Source organism: Festucalex cinctus, chromosome 9 (assembly GCF_051991245.1).
Source record: "Festucalex cinctus isolate MCC-2025b chromosome 9, RoL_Fcin_1.0, whole genome shotgun sequence".
In the NCBI taxonomy this organism is placed as follows: Eukaryota; Metazoa; Chordata; class Actinopteri; order Syngnathiformes; family Syngnathidae; genus Festucalex; species Festucalex cinctus.
In genome coordinates, this window is record NC_135419.1 from 7,406,678 (window position 1) to 7,425,043 (window position 18,366).

The following is an 18,366-nucleotide window of genomic DNA, read 5'->3' on the forward strand; positions in this document are numbered from 1 at the left end:
ATACTCTCCATTATGAAATATATTTTTTTCACAACAATTCAATTAAATGCATTTTAATGTTTATTTAAATAATATTTGTAAAAAAAACAAAACAAAAACAAAAAAATACTGTGCTGCAAATTTGCTGCCACAGCAGTGATGCAAAAAATAATAATAATAATAACATACGTCTTCATCTGTATTAATGATACAAAATGAAAATATAAAACATCGTAGGAAATATTATTAAAAAAGTAAAACACTAATTTAATATGACCTTAATTCAAAACGTGAAAAATTCAAATTGAAACGTGGAAAATAACGACAAACAACTTAGACCTTTCAGTGTTATGCCACTCAACAGTGTTAAATGACAAAACGAAGTGCAACAGCATGCATTTTTATTTCTATTTAAAGTCCATTAATATTTCAACAAAATACCAGTGCGCATTTTTGACTGAAAAGCTTCTACGATAGAGTTTAAGAAAAACATTTTTTTTTTGTATTGTTTATATAAAAAACAAATGTAAATAAATACTTGATGAATAAAAGAAAAGAACAATTATAAATATTGAAAGTAATAAAATTGATACTAGTTTAATCATACAGTAGTTTATTTTAATAAATCAGTTTAATCAAATTTAATACTCACTAAATTCAATTTTTATGCAGGCTTATATTGAAAGAAGAAAAATACAAATAGTAATTTAATATTAGTGTTCAATACATTGATATAAAAAAACATTACAAAACACTAATTTAACGTGATGCATAAAATAAATACTTAAACAAATGCCGTACTAATTTAACGCTCATTCCATTTTATTTGTAGCACACATGCATCCTCTTCATTGCTCACAAGGATGATCATTGCCTTCCAGTGGCTGTCGAGAGCAAGTGCAGCCTGTTTGCACTTTATCTCATCCTCACTGCTTGAAATAATCCTGTCTGCCGCGCGAGCACACTGAATACCCGGATGGAGGTCTGTAGAGCAAGCCAAAAGGGAGGGGGAGCTCCAACTGTGAATGAGCTAAAGAGGCATAATGTACTAAGCGATAGGCTATATAATTTTAAGTTATCTACAGATTTACATGCTGTATATATGTACTGTCACAAAACTACAGTGTAAAAGGTAAACGGATCCAGACTGGACTGAAACTGTCACTGTCATCACGCTGAAGAATGAAGCCACATGGTACATTAAATCATACACTATTTCTAAACAAGTACATGTTGACATAATCTAGGCGTCACTTGTGCGATTTTCGTCATGCTGCACACTGCTCAGCAATGTGGTCGACAGAGGGAGATGTAGAGAGAGAGAGAGAGTGCAGGCAAGCAGGGAGCGGCGAGGGTGGGGGGAGGTGGGGAGGCGAGTCAGTGATTTGATTTCAGCACCACGCGAGTGGACAGCGCCACACAGGCGGCCAACTGCTGCATCTGCAACCCACGCAGAATAAAAGAGGACAAATATGACCAGGCTCGAGGCACGACTACTGTTTGGCTGCGGTTAAATGTTTTAACGTGTTTCTGCACCCGTGATAGACACAAACGTTGTGATTTTTCTTTTTAAGCATCATTCACATCTACAGGTCAAAAGTCAAAATATAAAAGACACTCACATTCAACATCAGGTAGAGCTAACAAAAACCTCAATTCAATATTGCTGTGCGATACTGTTGTTGCAGTTCACAGTGCAATATAAGTTCTTGGCTACTATTTTGATCATCTCATAAAAGATAACTAAGGCAAACAGCCAGTGCTATGGCACAACAGTATTGTGCATTTTTAAAGGCAGACATTTTAATGCTCTTGTTTTGGATTTCTTTGTGCAAGGGTATCTAGGAGGTTTGGACACTTGAGACACACTCACTCATGCTCAAAATTAGTGTGCAACACATATTTGTCTTTAGTAACGTTGTACACTGGAGGACACCACACACAGGAAGTGGGGGTCTGACTGAAGAGGGGGGTGTCAAGGCCTCACAAGAAACAGCTTGGCTGTAGTTTTAAACCTGCTCACTGGAAGACAACAGTACTAACAGACAATAAGAATATGCTTTAAAATATGAAATAGTATTGTTTCTGCTGTATTTTGAGTTACAGCACCTACAGTGGATGTAGGATTTAACACGATGCAGAAGGAAACATACAACGACATACTATTAAGACAGTTTCATCATTTATATTACAACATCAAAATGCTCAATAAATCATTAATGCTGTACTGTAAACTACCAACTGTGAATGTTTTAATTGTGGCATAAATACAAATAATAATAATAAAAAAAGCACAGTATCTCGCAGAGTTATCCTATCATATTTTTATGCTGTCATTCAAACAAGCGTTTTGTTTTTGTTTTGACAGGCATACGTCAGTAATGTTTGAGATTGCAAGAGAACATGTGCTGAAGTTATTGATTGCATCTATAGTGTGAACCTTGCTATTAATTTATAATGTAAATCAGAGGTCACCAATGATGTGCCCGTGGGCACCAGGTAGCCCCCCACAAGCACCATGTGAGTTTCTAAGAATGTTGCAAAAGTGTCATTTTAAATTGTAAACACTGTGACTGGTTTATAAAAAGTGTTGTGTATAGATATGGATCTGATAACAAAATATTGTTAGACATTATTAACATGATCAGTGTCTTCACATTAATATCATTAGTAATAATAACACAACGTGTAATTCAATAAAATTTTCTCATTCATAACTGTGTGTCAAACTGGTAGAAAATTTAAAAAATTCACTGACCTATGATGCCAACCCTGCAAGTTATATTTCATTGCTTTTAAAGTCTGTCACGGTGATGAAAAGTCAACAGATTAAAATGTAGGATGAATACTTTGTTAAGTACTGTCTTTTATACAAACAGAACATTTTTTAAACATGTATGGTGTGTTGCGGTTTCAAGTGCATTTTCATCACAGTTTGAACAAGACCTGAAAAAGGCCAATCACTCTCTTTTAATGTCTTGCAACATTTATGAAGCATGTGAACAGATGTGTCAGCCAGTGGAAACTCATAACTAATATACTGCTACAGTTTGTGTAAAATTATCTCCATTAGATGTTGATTTGCCAATTGTTTTATGTCCTTAAGTGTGTGTGATTAATAGAGAAAAAAAAAATCTTTCTTACCTTATTTGGTGAGAGATGGTTGAACAAGAGCGAGGGATGCAGGGATGGCCAGCAGTTGACAAGAGGAGACATGAAAGAGAAAATAAGACAAAGAGAGAAGGGATACTGGTCAGACTGGTTGTTGGTACACTTAAGTCTGAACCTACAACCTTGGCAACCATCATACTTACCATGTGACTCAAAAAAACGAGCCATCATTTGTGTGTGTTCAGCATGAAATACATTTTGTTACAAATGTTGTCTTGTGCATTGGAATAACCTTATTGACAGAAATGTGTTTCCATTTGTATTGATATTTGATATAATGAGCCATCAACAGCACAATTAACAACAACACTATATTCTGTTACTGAAAATTAATTAAAACATTTTTTAAAAATACAATTATATCGGTGATCTTTGAGGGATAAGAGACAAAATAAATAGCAGCAAGCACACTCACATATAAACAGTACTACACTACTACATCATGTTGTTTAGGGGTGAAGAAAAATAACTCCGGCACTCAAAACACAAAATAATTATCACCATGATAATAAAAGTGAAAATAAAACAAAAACAAAAGTGCTTTCAGGCGTATTCCAAGCATAAATCCTCATCAAAGCAACAGTGGCTCACAAAGACAGTTCCACTAAACGGACAGCAGGGGGCCTCGAGGCGATGGCCAGTGGCAAATGTTTTATTCATGAGACTGCTCAAGTCAATCAACGCTGACTGCCTTTGCGCGTGGCAGAAAATCACCAACAAAACAATGCAGTTCGTTTAATTAAGTAAGCATCATACATTTTGTACCCATGTTTAAAATAGTGCCTCAAAATATAAAATAAAACATCTATATAGATAGCCGATTGTGTATAGAATGTAAACATATCCTGTTAACGTGATCACTGAGGTTTGTTGTAACTGGGACAAACTATCCAAATAGGGCAGCAACAGCATCAATCACACACAAATCTGGAAAAAAAGGAGCCATGATCACCCTGCCCCCTCCATCCTCCTCCTCATCCTCATCAGTATCAGCCACCCCCTCCTGTGTGAGAATGCTGCACCTCCCTGCCCAAAACAGGGGTGCCTGCTGTCCTCCTCCTCTAGACAGCCTGCACACATGCAAGGGCTGCTACTGCTGCTCACCCCTATCACTCACAATGGTAAAGCCCTGCCAGTGAGTCAGCTTGTTGCCATGGTAACACATCCAACCTCTTGCATCCCACCACCCTGTTTCCTGCAAATGCTGACAACCATGGCAGAGAAGAAACTGTGAAACAATAACGTGGAACATTAATACAGAAGACATGAATAATTGTGACGTGCTCATGAACATGTAGTAAGATGGTACAGTAGTATGCCCTTCAAGATAAAATCATTATTAGAATTATTATAAAAGGCATAAAAAGTACCACTTACATGCACATACATTAAACATTAAAATGGCACTATACGGTATTTTGTGTGTTTTAATCAACAAAATAGATATTTCACTGAGCAGTCTTTCATTCCCTTTCTCTCTGCTGCAGAGTGGTGCAGCTGGTGCGGGGGAGGGGCGGGTGCAGACAAGCAGCTCAGGAGCAAAAGAGGAAGGAAGGAAGACTTTGGAAAACAAGAATGGTAATGGCACAGTGGCCATGCTTTACATTAGGAACGAGTGCAACCCACACATCCTATTCCGAATAAAATACACCTGACAGCTAGAACCAAATAATACAATTGTATGATGTAGTGACTTAGATTAAATACAATTACAGATAACACAGCATAGGAGCGTCTGTGTGTTCTGCATTTTATAGGTTTGTGTATGCTTCACACAACTTGGCTATTGTCCCACATGACTCTGTCCTGCTAATCTTGAATCGAATCCCAGTGCAGACATGCGGCCTTTGCATGAACACTACACAAGCACACTTATGGAAAAAAAATAAAAATGTATATATTTCACATTATATTTTGGTGTGGATCAGAATTAACCCTATCTTGCAGTCAGAACAAAAAACCTGCCACGAGACCTTAAACTATTTCATTGCATGAAATATGCACAATGTCCACACACAAATGCAGTATGCTAATGAGCCTATTGTCACGCAGCTTGAGCAGACAGTAAACAAACTCATACCAGGTCAGGACTGTGCTCTATAGTTGCTCCTGCACATTATTCTAGTTTGAGCACGCAAACAAATTCAATAGGCAGCACTTTAAACATTAATGCATACAAGGGTGAGAAAACAAGGCAAAAGAGGGTCAACAACAAAAAAGATTGATAACGATGATGCTTTGAAGTTGAACACAGACCACACACTATTCCCACCCACATGATCTTCTAACAGTCTTTTAAAACATAAACTCATTTGCCAATATATTAAGCACACCATGATTCAATTCATGAAGCGTTATATATAAGACACTAATAAGTAGGGATGCTTGACACCAGTACAAGTAGTCAACTCTTGAGTAGTCACCGATACTGATGCCAAGTAACAAATACCTATAACAATTTGGATATACCCCTCCCCCCCAATAAAAAAAAAAGCAAAAAAATTAAATAAAATTAATCAATTGCAGGTAATTTTAAAGAATATATAGCATATTTCCCCAAAATTAAATTAAATTAATGGCAATTATATCTTCTTCTAATTTCTAGCTCCTGATTGTAAAACAACCAGCAATACCTTGAAATAAGGGTGGCTATCTGCCCAATACTGATACCAGTATCGATATCGGTATTCACCCATCCCTACTCAGGGGGCTGTCCTAAAATTCTTCACGTCAAATTTAAGATCTTTACAAAAGGAAAACATTCTCCCCCCCCAAAAAAAGGATAAATAAATTAAAAAAAAAAAAAAAGTATATAATGGTTAATAATCCCCTAAAAGGACGGGTATATAGAGCAAAGCTAAATATTATAAAATAAGTTCACAAAAAAAGTTATATAATTGAGCAAACTCCTGCTATATAAAGTACATTGTATCGTCTGACTCTGTACACTGACATCTTAATATTAATGAGATTCAATACATGAGCTACCTTTGCAAGTTAATGCTTAGTTTAATTAAACTCATTTAGTACAAACATTTTACATTATGAAAACTACAACATGGCTGTCACATCATACAAATAAAATTGAGCATCAAAATCCTTGTAAATAGTTGTATTGGTTTAGAATAGGATGTGAAGTTATACTTGTTGTCCAAAACAGGACAGAAAGTCACCCAGTGTAAATTCATACAGTGCAAAACAGTTTAATATATAAAAAAAAAAAAAAAAAAAGTCCCCCAAATGTATCATAACAGCAGTTTTCGGCAACCTACATTACACTTTGAGCATCATTGTCTCCTATGACACATCACAGGCAAAGTGAAAGTGTTCTGACCACATATTAGCATCATGTATGTGATACCGCTGCAGCTTTGAAGGCTAATAGCTGCCATTCAAAAATAAGTTAGCCCACTTTCACCCATTGTGAAACACATTCAGTCTCTGTCCTAGTTTATACATCCACTCACATTGTTACATAACCTCCCTCCCTCCATCCCATCTCTTTTTCTTTCATTCCACCACTTTAAATATCTCACAGCGTATCTGCCAATCACAGTCTATGCAGCCGAATATAACTGTTGCCATGCATGCAACACGTTTTCTCATCTCAGCACACAAAGACGGCGGAGGAGCAAAATGGCTGCCTGCGCATCACAAACACAAGCACTGCTGCACAGGGATGGTGGACCACACGCCTCTTCCCCTCCCCCGCTGCCTGCCTCTGTCCTCCTCTCCATCACGCTGTGTTCGCCCGCTCAATTGCAGCAGATTCAGCACTGACTCTATTCAACCACACATTAAAACAACATCATAGCATCATACTTTGCATTCTAAACTGCCATCAGCTGTGTGTATTCCTTATTCTTTTGTCCCCGTGTGTGGCTGCATCACGCATGCTAGGGAAATAGGTCACTGGAAAAGTAGTGCACTGCGTGTCTGTGTGGTTCTCAGAGTGAGCTATCATGGCAAGGTTTAGCAGGGATGAAAAGCCCGTGTCAATGGAGAGTTTGTATTGATTTTAAATCTAATAACAATGCTCTCTGTTAGGAACAACCATGTCTGATAAACCCTCGCAGATCTACTCATGACAAAATATGTATCTTCGGAGGGAAAAAAAAAGAAAGTACCTAAAGGTGGATGGATGTGACTACAAAAGAAGATGTAACAGACAGATATACCTTACATTTATGGTACAAGTGTATATATATCCCGCAAAATACGCAATAAGTATATTTATCCCCTGGTAGAGAGTAAGTCAAATGAGTAGTAAAGTGATGAAAATGATTAACGGTAAAAGCAAATATATTATGAGGACAACAATAGACAACTGTGCTAAAATAAAACGCAATTAGTGAATACAACCACACTATGGCTAACACAACCATGGAACAACAGTTGACAACTTATTGACAAATCACATCCACTGCAAAAAAAAAAAAAAAAAAAAAAAAAAAAAAAAAAAAAGTGTTGCACTCAATACTTGAACATGAAGTCTACAAATCACGTTTGGCTTGTAGGAAGCGTCTCAACAGACATTAATTTTGAAAGGGGAAATGATCAAATCTCACCTCTGCCACCAAAGTTTCTGCATCTGCTTTTGGCCTCTGTAACGTCCTACTATGGTCACCACTCAAAGTATTTTGACTGATTTGACGGGAAAACATCAGGTCGCTCTTCCTTGAATCAGTAGTTCCGCATACGTCATAGCTGAACGCCTGTTTCAGCGTACCGGAGCCATCCACGTCGGCGTAAAGGGGTGGGTAATAAGGAATAACCGGAAGTGTGCCGTTTGATTTTAAAAACATGCGCTCTTGTCGCCACCTGTACACTTTGACTGATATGATAAGCAGTAAGCAGGTGATGAAGAGGAAGGAGACCACAGCCAGGGCCAAAACTAAGTAAAAAGTCAGCTTTTCGTTGTACTCTTTGTCATGCGTGCTAAAATCAGTGAACTCTGACAGCACTTGAGGGAAGCTGTCCGCCACCGCCACGTTAACAATGACTGTAGCTGAACGAGAGGGCTGCCCGTTGTCCTCCACTACAACAGTCAGTCTTTGTTTGACAGCATCTTTATCAGTCACTTGGCGGACAGTTCTTATTTCTCCATTGTGGAGGCCCACTTCAAACAGCGCCCTGTCTGTGGCTTTGTGCACTTTATAGGAGAGCCAGGCGTTCTGCCCACAGTCCACATCCACGGCCACCACTTTAGTCACCAGATAGCCCACGTCTGCCGAACGAGGCACCATTTCGGCCAGCACCGAGCTGCCCGTCTGGACCGGGTACAAGATCTGAGGGGCGTTGTCGTTCTGGTCCTGGATCAGGATGCGGATGCTGACGTTGCTGCTGAGGGGAGGTGTGCCTCCATCCTGCGCTCTGACGCGGATGTGGAACTCTTTAGTTTGCTCGTAGTCAAAGGAGCGCACGGCCACTATTTCCCCACTCTCCGCATTTACCGTAAAAAATGCAGAAGCTTCCATCCCGTTAAGTTTGACATCCTCAAGGCAATAAGAAATACGCGCATTGTTCCCTGAGTCTTTATCGTTGGCTTTGACGGCAAGAAGAGGCACGCCGGGAGTGTTATTTTCAGTGGCGGAGGCTGAATAAGAACCGCGTTCAAACACTGGGGCGTGATCGTTTACATCTGATAATTTCAAATGAATTGTTTTGTTAGTAGATCGAGGCGGTGTGCCCTCATCTGTTGCTGTTATTGTTATGTTATATTCTGGCACTGTTTCTCGGTCTAAAACGTCATCGGACACCAAACTATAAAAATTAAGTGACGATGATTTTATTTTGAAGGGGAAATCATGGCTAATAAAACACTTCACTTCTCCATTTTTACCAGAGTCTAAGTCTTTAATATTTAACATGGCTATTGTTGTTTCAAGAGGCGAATCCTCTGGTATTGGATTGGACAGTGAAAGGATGCTTATGACAGGCGCATTGTCATTTAAATCAACCACTTCGATTAACACCTTACACGTGTCCCTCAGCCCTCCTTTATCTGTTGCCTCGACGTCTATTTCATACTGCTTGACTTTTTCGTAATTTAGGTCACCCATCACAGTGATTTCTCCTGTATTTGTGTGGATGTTAAACACAGACGAGGCCCCGTCGCTGTTGCGAGAAAGTGAATAAACAACCTCCCCGTTTGCTCCCTTATCTGCATCTGTGGCAATAACTTGTAAAATATTCGTTCCCCTCGGTGTGTTTTCAGGCACATGTACTCTGTAACGAGACTGGCTGAAAACTGGTGCATTGTCATTTGCATCCACCACGATGACGTTTATTCTTACAGAGCTTGATTTGGGAGGGTCGCCGCCATCATATGCCGTGAGAGTCAGCTTGTGCTCCTCCTGAATTTCCCTGTCGAATAAAACATCAAGAATCATTTCTGCATATTTGGTGCCATCAGGGCGAGAGAGTATATTTAATTTAAAATTATCTGTCGGGATAAGCTTATACGTATGTAGACTATTCGAACCTACGTCTGGATCTTTGGCGCTGTCGAGTGAAAAACGAGCCCCCTTTACAGCCGATTCGCTAATGTCAAAGTTAATTTCCCTATTTGCAAATGCGGGCGCGTTATCATTTATGTCAAGAATTTCTACATCAACATGATGGAGCTCCATGGGGTTATTGAGAATGATTTGGAAATGCAGAGAGCAAGGAGACACTTGGCCGCACCTCTCCTCCCTGTCTATTCTCTGCTTAATTTCAAGCTTTCCTTTATCCAAATTGAGAGCAATGTACTCACTGCTGTCCTCTGTAAAAATTCTGGCCCGCCCGGATTTCAGTCTCTTTATATCCAACCCGAGATCCTGCACGATATTCCCAACAATAGATCCGACAGCCATCTCCTCGGGTATGGAATAACGGACATGAGCGACGGCCACATCGGCGACATACACGCAGAAAAAGAGCAGCTTCCAAAACAAAAACAAATCCAGCCACATTGTGTGTATTTTTATCCTTCGAAAAATAAAATGGATCGAATTTTGTGGGTAAATAAGGAGCGGTTCCGTCGAGGCGTCTATGCACAACACGAAATGAGACTGACTAAAGAAAGCAAACGCTCAGATATTTTTTCTCTCTTCATATTGACCTACAGCGGCACTCAGAGGCCAAAAATGGGATTGCAGTCCCTTGACAGATTAAATACATGATGCTAAAAAAAAAATAGAAAAAAGTTTCATTCAAGCGAACAGTGACAAATATTTGATATTATAATAGTCAAACCTCAAAAGGAGAGACATCTTTGTGGAAGATAATTTTTAAGTTATTTAGATTTAGTACATAATTATGATCTCACAAATTTTTAATTGTCATAGAAATGGTAAAATGCAAACAATAAATTTGCATAATAGAGGGCTGAGGAATGCAAGTGGGGGAAATCGAGTAAAAGGAGACAAGGAGACAAGTAGCTGTCCGTGGTGCTGAAACAAAGTAAAGTCTAGTCGTTGTGTTTGGACATAGACAAGAGTGGATGACGGATGACTTTTGTATTCATACACCATCGCATAGATTTTTGCGGGAAAAAAAATGTGACTAAAGTGTACACTTCCAGTTTAATCTTAGGTTTATCAAAATATGCTACTAAATTTCAGAAGATCAACAGCATTTGGACAATTAAGCCCCATGAGGTAAACTGGTCAGTTGTGTTCCATCCTCTTGTCACTTCAAGACAAAATGAAGAAGTGACAGAGGCCTTTGTTACATTACAAACAACAACATTAATGTATAAAAGAGATAGCAAAAACTTTAGGTGATCAAATTGAATTGGGTACAAAAGAAAGAAAGCACTTCTAATCCCAACAACACTTTGAAAAAAAAAAAAGAAAAGCTTCAAAGACCAACAGAAGTCATCTTTGTCATAATTGTATGAGGGAAGAGTCTCTTTCTCAAGAATAACATCCACAATCATCGCATAAATATACAAAGAGCGGAAGTACAATAAGGTCAAGGGTCAATCAAGAGAAACATTCACTAACAGGACAGCCAGATCAACTTTTTGTTCCAAAACCACAAATGTCTCCAATATGCATCAAATTGATGCATATAGTAAGAAGAAGGAAAGGATGTCATCATGTTTCAACACATACTGTTTTGAAGGCAAATCAATTTGATATTCTTGAATGGCCAAATCAGTTGCCCGACCTCAAAAAAGAAAATTCATTGTAGTGATTTACTGGAAAGGGAAACCATAAAAGATTTGTCATTGGCAAATAGACCTACCAATAGCATTAACAATAATAAAGTCTAACCTCAAGAGGAGAGTCAGGTTCATCCAGGATGTTCTGTTCCCTGTGAATCTTCTGCATGGTCCCTGCAGAACTGGGTTCCATTACCAGCACATTGTGACTTGCAGCTCTGTCCAATTTACAGTCACTTTTTCTGGAGTCGGTGGTCCTGCACACCTCGTAATTGTACACATGTGGAAGAGTCCCCGTTCCCAAAGTATCCGAGTACCGCGGCGGGTAATACGGAATGACAGGCAGGTTGGAGTGGCACAGGACGCGAGACTGTCTCCACCTGTACACTTTGACTGATATGATAAGCAGCAAGCAGGTGATGAAGAGGAAGGAGACCACAGCCAGCGCCAAGACTAAGTAAAAAGTCAGCTTGTCATTGTACTCCTTGTCGTGCATGCTAAAGTCAGTGAACTCTGACAGCACTTGAGGGAAGCTGTCCGCCACCGCCACGTTAACAATGACTGTAGCTGAACGAGAGGGCTGCCCGTTGTCCTCCACTACAACAGTCAGTCTTTGTTTGACAGCATCTTTATCAGTCACTTGGCGGACAGTTCTTATTTCTCCATTGTGGAGGCCCACTTCAAACAGCGCCCTGTCTGTGGCTTTGTGCACTTTATAGGAGAGCCAGGCGTTCTGCCCACAGTCCACATCCACGGCCACCACTTTAGTCACCAGATAGCCCACGTCTGCCGAACGAGGCACCATTTCGGCCAGCACCGAGCCGCCCGTCTGGACCGGGTACAGGACCTGAGGGGCGTTGTCGTTCTGGTCCTGGATCACCATGCGGACGCTCACGTTGCTGCTGAGCGGAGGGGAGCCTCCATCTTGTGCTCTGACACGGAAGTGGAACTCTTTAAGTTGCTCATAGTCAAAAGAACGAACTGCATGGATGACTCCACTTTCAGCACTAACAGACACATAAGAGGAGACTGGCACTCCATTAACAGAGGAGTCCTCCAGGATATAAGCAAGACGAGCGTTTTGGTTCCAGTCATCATCACTGGCTTTTACAGTGAATACAGAGAGACCTGGTGTGTTGTTTTCAACAATGTAGGCCTCATATGAGCTCCTCTCAAAGACAGGCGCGTTGTCATTCACATCTGAGATGTGCAAGGTGAGAGTGACACTGCTGGAGAGTGATGGCATGCCCTCATCAGAACACGTCACTGTGATATTGTACTCACGTGACCTCTCTCTGTCTAAATCACCATCTGCTACAATACTGTAAAAATTACTTGTGGATGTTACTTTAAAAGGTATATTATCATCAATAACACAACTTACCCTACCATTTTCTTCTGAATCTGGATCATTTACACTCATCACCGCTATCACTGTGTTGGCAGCCAAATCCTCCTCCACTGAAGTAGATGATGAAATTGTTTTAATAACAGGAATATTGTCATTTACATCGCTCACATCAATAATAACTTTGCTGGAATCATACAAACCTCCTCGATCAACTGCCTCAATATCAATCTCATATGTTTGTGCCTTTTCATAATCTACAGGGCCTTTCAACACAAAATGTCCATCTTCAGTAATGTGAAATAATTTAGAAATGCTGCTCATGCTGTTTCCAATCACATAGCTCACTTCTCCATTAGAGCCTTTGTCTGCATCGGAAGCACTCACTTTAGTAATGAGGGTTCCTGAGGGGGAGTTTTCCTTTATGCTCACTTTGTAGACATTTTGTGTAAAAACAGGAGCATTATCATTAGCATCTAACACTTGAATTTGAATCTGCATTGTTCCCGACCTCTGCGGCTCTCCTCCATCATGCGCCGTTAAGAGCAATGTTAGAAATTCATCTTTTTCTCTGTCTAAGGGCTTCTGTAAAATCATTTCCACTTTCTTACCTCCGTCAGACTGCCTGTGTAATTTGAGCATGAAATTATCATTAGGCTTAAGCGTGTAGCTCTGAAGCCCATTCAAACCTATATCGGGGTCTATTGCTTTCTCTAACATGAATTTAGAGCCGACAACAGCCGACTCGCTGATCTCCAACACCCTACCTTCCTTTTCAAATACCGGGTCGTTGTCGTTAATATCCGTGATCTCGACAGTCACGGGTAATATTTCTATCGGCTGCTCCAACGCTATCTGAAAATGCAGCGCACAAGGCGTTGTCTGGCCACAAATAGCCTCGCGATCCATCCTCTCTTTTATAACCAGCACTCCTTTTTCCTTGTCGAGCTGGACGTAATCAGCGCTGTCCCCCGTGTGGATGCGAGCTTTGCCCGATTGTAAGCGTTTAACATTCAGTCCCAAATCCTGTGCTATGTTCCCGATAAAGGATCCTTTGGCCATCTCCTCGGGAATAGAATAGCTGACATGTCCGAGCACCGCAGCAAAGCAGAGCAGGCAGACAAACAACAGCGCTTGCCGTCTCATTGTTCAACCAGATGCCGCAGCCGAACCCTCAAACTGCAGTCCTTTTTCGCCGTTTACGTTTGAAATAATACAAGAACGCAAAAGCCAGTGCAAGAAAATATGCGATGAAAATATTCCAGGGTAATATTCCAAGTATGTTATTCCATCTAGCATGAGCCGTGCGTGACGTTTGTATGTCCTCTCTCGACTGAGCGAGCAGAGGAGATGTGCTTGTATAAATGTACAATTTAAAACATTTACGGAAAGGGCAACAGCGGCCCGTCGAGGTCATACCATGTAACTGCACGTAGTATGGACAATTATTTTTAACACTTATTCTGAGCTCTCGCCACAAAAATTGAAACAAACATGAAAATAACCATATTATTGTTTGCTAATGTTATTCGTTAAAATATAACTGATAAGTAAACTATGATTACAAAACACAAAATGTAATCATTAATAAAAAATAAAAAAGCTATAGCTTTTTTTTTTTTTGCAATATTATAATATTGCATCCAATCTGAAAAGAATAGTTAGCGCTTTCAGGGTATTGAGTGGAAGAAAGAAAAAAAAGGCGATTCTGTCGCTGTCCAAAGTGCTGAAATAGCTGCAGTCGACAGTTTTGATGAAAGGAGGGGGAAAAGTGGCACTTAAAATATTCTAACCTGAACAGGAGAGTCAGGTTCATCCAGGATGTTCTGTTCCCTGTGAAGCTTCTGCATGGTCCCTGTAGAACTGGAGTCCATTATGAGCACGTTGTGACTTGCAGCTCTGTCCAATTTACAGTCACTTTTTCTGGAGTCAGTGGTCCTGCACACCTCGTAATTGTACACATGTGGGAGGGTCCCAGTCCCCAAAGTATCCGAGTACCGTGGCGGGTAATACGGAATGACAGGCAGGTTGGAGTGGCACAGGACGCGAGACTGTCTCCACCTGTACACTTTGACTGATATGATAAGCAGCAAGCAGGTGATGAAGAGGAAGGAGACCACAGCCAGCGCCAAGACTAAGTAAAAAGTCAGCTTGTCATTGTACTCCTTGTCGTGCATGCTAAAGTCAGTGAACTCTGACAGCACTTGAGGGAAGCTGTCCGCCACCGCCACGTTAACAATGACTGTAGCTGAACGAGAGGGCTGCCCGTTGTCCTCCACTACAACAGTCAGTCTTTGTTTGACAGCATCTTTATCAGTCACTTGGCGGACAGTTCTTATTTCTCCATTGTGGAGGCCCACTTCAAACAGCGCCCTGTCTGTGGCTTTGTGCACTTTATAGGAGAGCCAGGCGTTCTGCCCACAGTCCACATCCACGGCCACCACTTTAGTCACCAGATAGCCCACGTCTGCCGAACGAGGCACCATTTCGGCCAGCACCGAGCCGCCCGTCTGGACCGGGTACAGGACCTGAGGGGCGTTGTCGTTCTGGTCCTGGATCACCATGCGGACGCTCACGTTGCTGCTGAGGGGAGGGGAGCCTCCATCTTGTGCTCTGACACGGAAGTGGAACTCTTTCAGTTGCTCGTAGTCAAACGAACGAACTGCATGGATGACTCCACTTTCAGCACTAACAGACACATATGAGGAGACTGGCACTCCATTAACTGAGGAGTCCTCCAGGATGTAAGAAAGACGAGCATTTTGGTTCCAGTCAGCATCACTGGCTTTTACAGTGAATACAGAGAGACCTGGTGTGTTGTTTTCAACAATGTAGGCCTCATATGAGCTCCTATCAAAAACAGGCGCGTTGTCATTCACATCTGAGATGCGTAAGGTGAGAGTGACGCTGCTTGAGAGGGAGGGCACGCCCTCATCTGAACACGTCACTGTGATATTATATTCAGATGCAGATTCTCTATCCAAAGCCACTTCTGTTACTAAACTATAAAATCCATTCATCGTGTTTTCTATTTTAAATGGAATATCACGACTGATGTGACACTTCACTTCTCCATTGCTGCCAGAGTCAGGGTCACTCACACTCAACATGGTGACAACAGTATTCTCTGCAGAGTCCTCTGAAATGGAATCTGACTTGGAGAGTATTTTCATTTGAGGACTGTTGTCGTTTACATCAATGACGTCAACAATGATCTTACTTGAATCAGACAGTCCTCCATTATCTACAGCTTCGATATCTATTTCTAGTACTTTTATCCTCTCATAATCAATGCCACCACTTAAAACAACCTCCCCTGTTGCACTGTTAATTTCAAATAAATCTGATAATCTGAGTTTATTTTTAGATATTAAGTAAGATATTTGTTCATTCGTTCCACTGTCTCTGTCAGAAGCACTAACAGTTATTACACTGGTTCCTTTAGGTGAATTTTCACTAATAGTTGCCTTGTATAAAGGCTTTGTAAACACAGGGGCGTTATCATTTGCATCTAACACATGAACAATAATCTGCATTGTTCCCGACCTGCGCGGTTGTCCGCCATCAAAAGCTGTTAATAGCAAAGAAATCTTCTCCTGCTGTTCTCGATCAAGAGCCTTCTGCAATATCATTTCCACCTTTTTACGCCCGTCTGCTTGATTTTCCAATTTTAGCTGAAAATTATTGGTTGGACTGAGCGAGTAGCTTTGTAGCCCATTTGTACCAATATCAGCATCGATGGCTTTCTCCAGCACAAATTTAGAGCCGATGATGGCCGATTCGCTGATTTCAAAACGTGTGCTGCTGGATTCAAAACTTGGTGCATTGTCGTTTATGTCTGTAATTTCAACCGTGATACGAAACAATTCTATGGGATTTTCCAGAATCATCTGCAAATGCAAAGCACAGAGCGTCGTCTCACCGCACAGCGTCTCCCTGTCTATCCGCTCCTTCACAAGGAGGAGCCCTCTTTCTTTATCCAGCTCGATATATTCCGCACTGTCCCCAAAATGAATGCGAGCTCGTCCGGATTTGAGCCGTTTCAGGTCCAAACCTAAATCTTGAGCCACGTTCGACACTAACGAGCCTTTCTCCATTTCCTCTGGTATCGAGTAGCTGACTTGTCCGAACGCGGAGGGGAAATACAGAAGCGGCATGAACAATAGGACTACTTGATGCGCCATTGTCTAAAATCAATATTCCACTGGCGTTCTGTATGTAATCCGTAAAATTCAAGGAAAAAAATAAAAGAGCAAAAGAGACAGCAGCCGTCCACGTCCGCGGTTAGGGAGAGCTGGCTCGAAAATGACTGCTTTATTGTCGGGAACGTCATTGTGTAAAAAGGAGGGACTGATGGAAGCCTTGTCGTAGACTGCCACACTCTGGCCACAAGCGGCCTTTTCTCTAGCATGCCAAAAAAAAAAAAAAAGCACCAGAAACGGCTAAATATTTTATTTTTACATGTCCTTAAAATAATTCATATTTAGTATTTAACATATTTGTGAATGTAGAACAAATTGTATTAATCAAAATGCATGTTTGAAGTCGTTTCAATTGGAGGTTGAGGTTGCAACAAACAGCAATACGGAATTCAACTGAAGGCCCATCTTCCCATTGTAGCCATTATGATGATGATGATAATGATGATGACGATGATGATGATGATCATGATGATGATGATGATGATGATTATTCTGCGAACGGCTGGCGACCAGTTCACAGAAAATGGATGAATGTATTATTATTATTATTATTATTATTATTATTATTATTATTATTATTATTATTATTATTATTATTATTATTATTATTATTATTATTATTATCAACAGCTGATTTATTCCAATTTAAAATGGATGATTTAAGTAGTTCTCAATAATAGTCACAAAAACGTTACAAATACATTTGCTTGTACTCTTAAACATAGGCAAAACTATAAGACAATATTTATATGAATTGTTTTGTTATTTTGATATTCAATAATTGTGATTACATATCTTGTAGAGTGCCATTGGATACAACTGATACGAATATGTTGCCAATATTGTTATTGGGTTGCATAAGACTATTAAAAACATTAATAATAATGATAATTATATATATATATATATATATATATATATATATATATATATATATATATATATATATATATATATATATATATATATATATATATATATTGCATGTTAAATTGAGTCTGTTCAACAATTGCAACAATTAAGTTGTTGTTGCTTAACAATACAAACAAACAAAAGCGTTTACTACAGATATGCAAATTATTTTAAATGATCAAACTCTAGAGGAGAGTCAGGTTCATCCATTTTTTATGACGTCCAAATCCATTCTATCCCAAGTCGTTCCAATGCAACAATTCCTTTGCCTTTATGACTTATGGAATGATGTTAGCCAGTGGCAGGATCAAGAAACAGACACAAATACAGACCACTAAAAACCGAACAACTATATGCGGAAGCGATATACACAACTAAATAGTGATGCATGGCAAAAAAAAAAGAAAAAGTTAATATGCACCTTTTATCATTTAAAGATGGACTTGTTAAATTTCCTAGAGTATTGAAAGTTTTTTTATGGACTATATTTAGAGGAAATATTTTGAATCACAGTTGAATTTGTAACTTACTATAGACATTTTCAGTGCACAGACAAACTAGTTAAACACAATGGGAGAGATCAAACACCATGAGCTATTAAC

General features: G+C 39.9%; 3 protein-coding genes across 46 annotated transcripts in view; all 3 read right to left on the minus strand.

The window, feature by feature from the left end:
• The window catches only part of LOC144025487 (protocadherin gamma-A12-like), a 223,696-nt gene that overhangs the window by 43,936 nt on the left and 161,394 nt on the right, over nt 1-18,366 (minus strand). Inside the window, exon 1 of one of the 42 annotated variants that reach the window (XM_077531576.1) lies at nt 11,415-13,981. The exons of 40 other annotated variants lie outside the window; for them this stretch is intronic. In XM_077531576.1, coding sequence (XP_077387702.1) covers nt 11,415-13,796 — 2,382 coding nt within the window. In that variant the 5' untranslated portion in view covers nt 13,797-13,981. Of the gene's footprint in view, nt 1-11,414; nt 13,982-18,366 lie in introns of those variants that run through there. One more of the 42 variants, XM_077531590.1, reaches the window with a different exon arrangement.
• LOC144025491 (protocadherin gamma-A11-like) lies at nt 599-10,506 on the minus strand. Of its 3 annotated transcripts, none has more exons than XM_077531598.1 (2): nt 7,719-10,506; nt 599-1,009 (listed from the first exon to the last, which is right to left on the minus strand). In XM_077531598.1, exons 1-2 carry the CDS (start codon nt 10,104-10,106, stop codon nt 785-787), a joined length of 2,613 nt encoding a protein of 870 aa, XP_077387724.1. In that variant the 5' UTR covers nt 10,107-10,506; the 3' UTR covers nt 599-784. The 3 variants fall into 3 exon arrangements, with proteins under 3 accessions (XP_077387724.1, XP_077387725.1, XP_077387726.1); XM_077531599.1 differs by lacking the exon at nt 599-1,009 and adding an exon at nt 2,267-3,123; XM_077531600.1 differs by lacking the exon at nt 599-1,009 and adding an exon at nt 6,672-6,932.
• Nucleotides 12,156-17,365, minus strand: LOC144025495 (protocadherin beta-16-like). Its single transcript, XM_077531602.1, has 3 exons — nt 14,444-17,365; nt 12,687-12,763; nt 12,156-12,234 (listed from the first exon to the last, which is right to left on the minus strand). The coding sequence occupies exons 1-2, from the start codon at nt 16,832-16,834 to the stop codon at nt 12,734-12,736; spliced, it is 2,421 nt and encodes an 806-aa protein (XP_077387728.1). The 5' UTR covers nt 16,835-17,365; the 3' UTR covers nt 12,156-12,234; nt 12,687-12,733.

Excerpts from the sequence above, each read along its gene's own strand:
- LOC144025495 (XM_077531602.1), bottom strand. The coding sequence starts at position 16,834 with ATGGCGCATCAAGTAGTCCTATTGTTCATGCCGCTTCTGTATTTCCCC. Across the intron at positions 12,764-14,443 it reads AACCTGACTCTCCTGTTCAG|TGGAGGAGGATTTGGCTGCC; the intron begins GTTAGAATATTT and ends CATCTACTTCAG.
- LOC144025491 (XM_077531598.1), bottom strand. The coding sequence starts at position 10,106 with ATGTGGCTGGATTTGTTTTTGTTTTGGAAGCTGCTCTTTTTCTGCGTG. Across the intron at positions 1,010-7,718 it reads CAGAAACTTTGGTGGCAGAG|CTCATTCACAGTTGGAGCTC; the intron begins GTGAGATTTGAT and ends ATGCCTCTTTAG.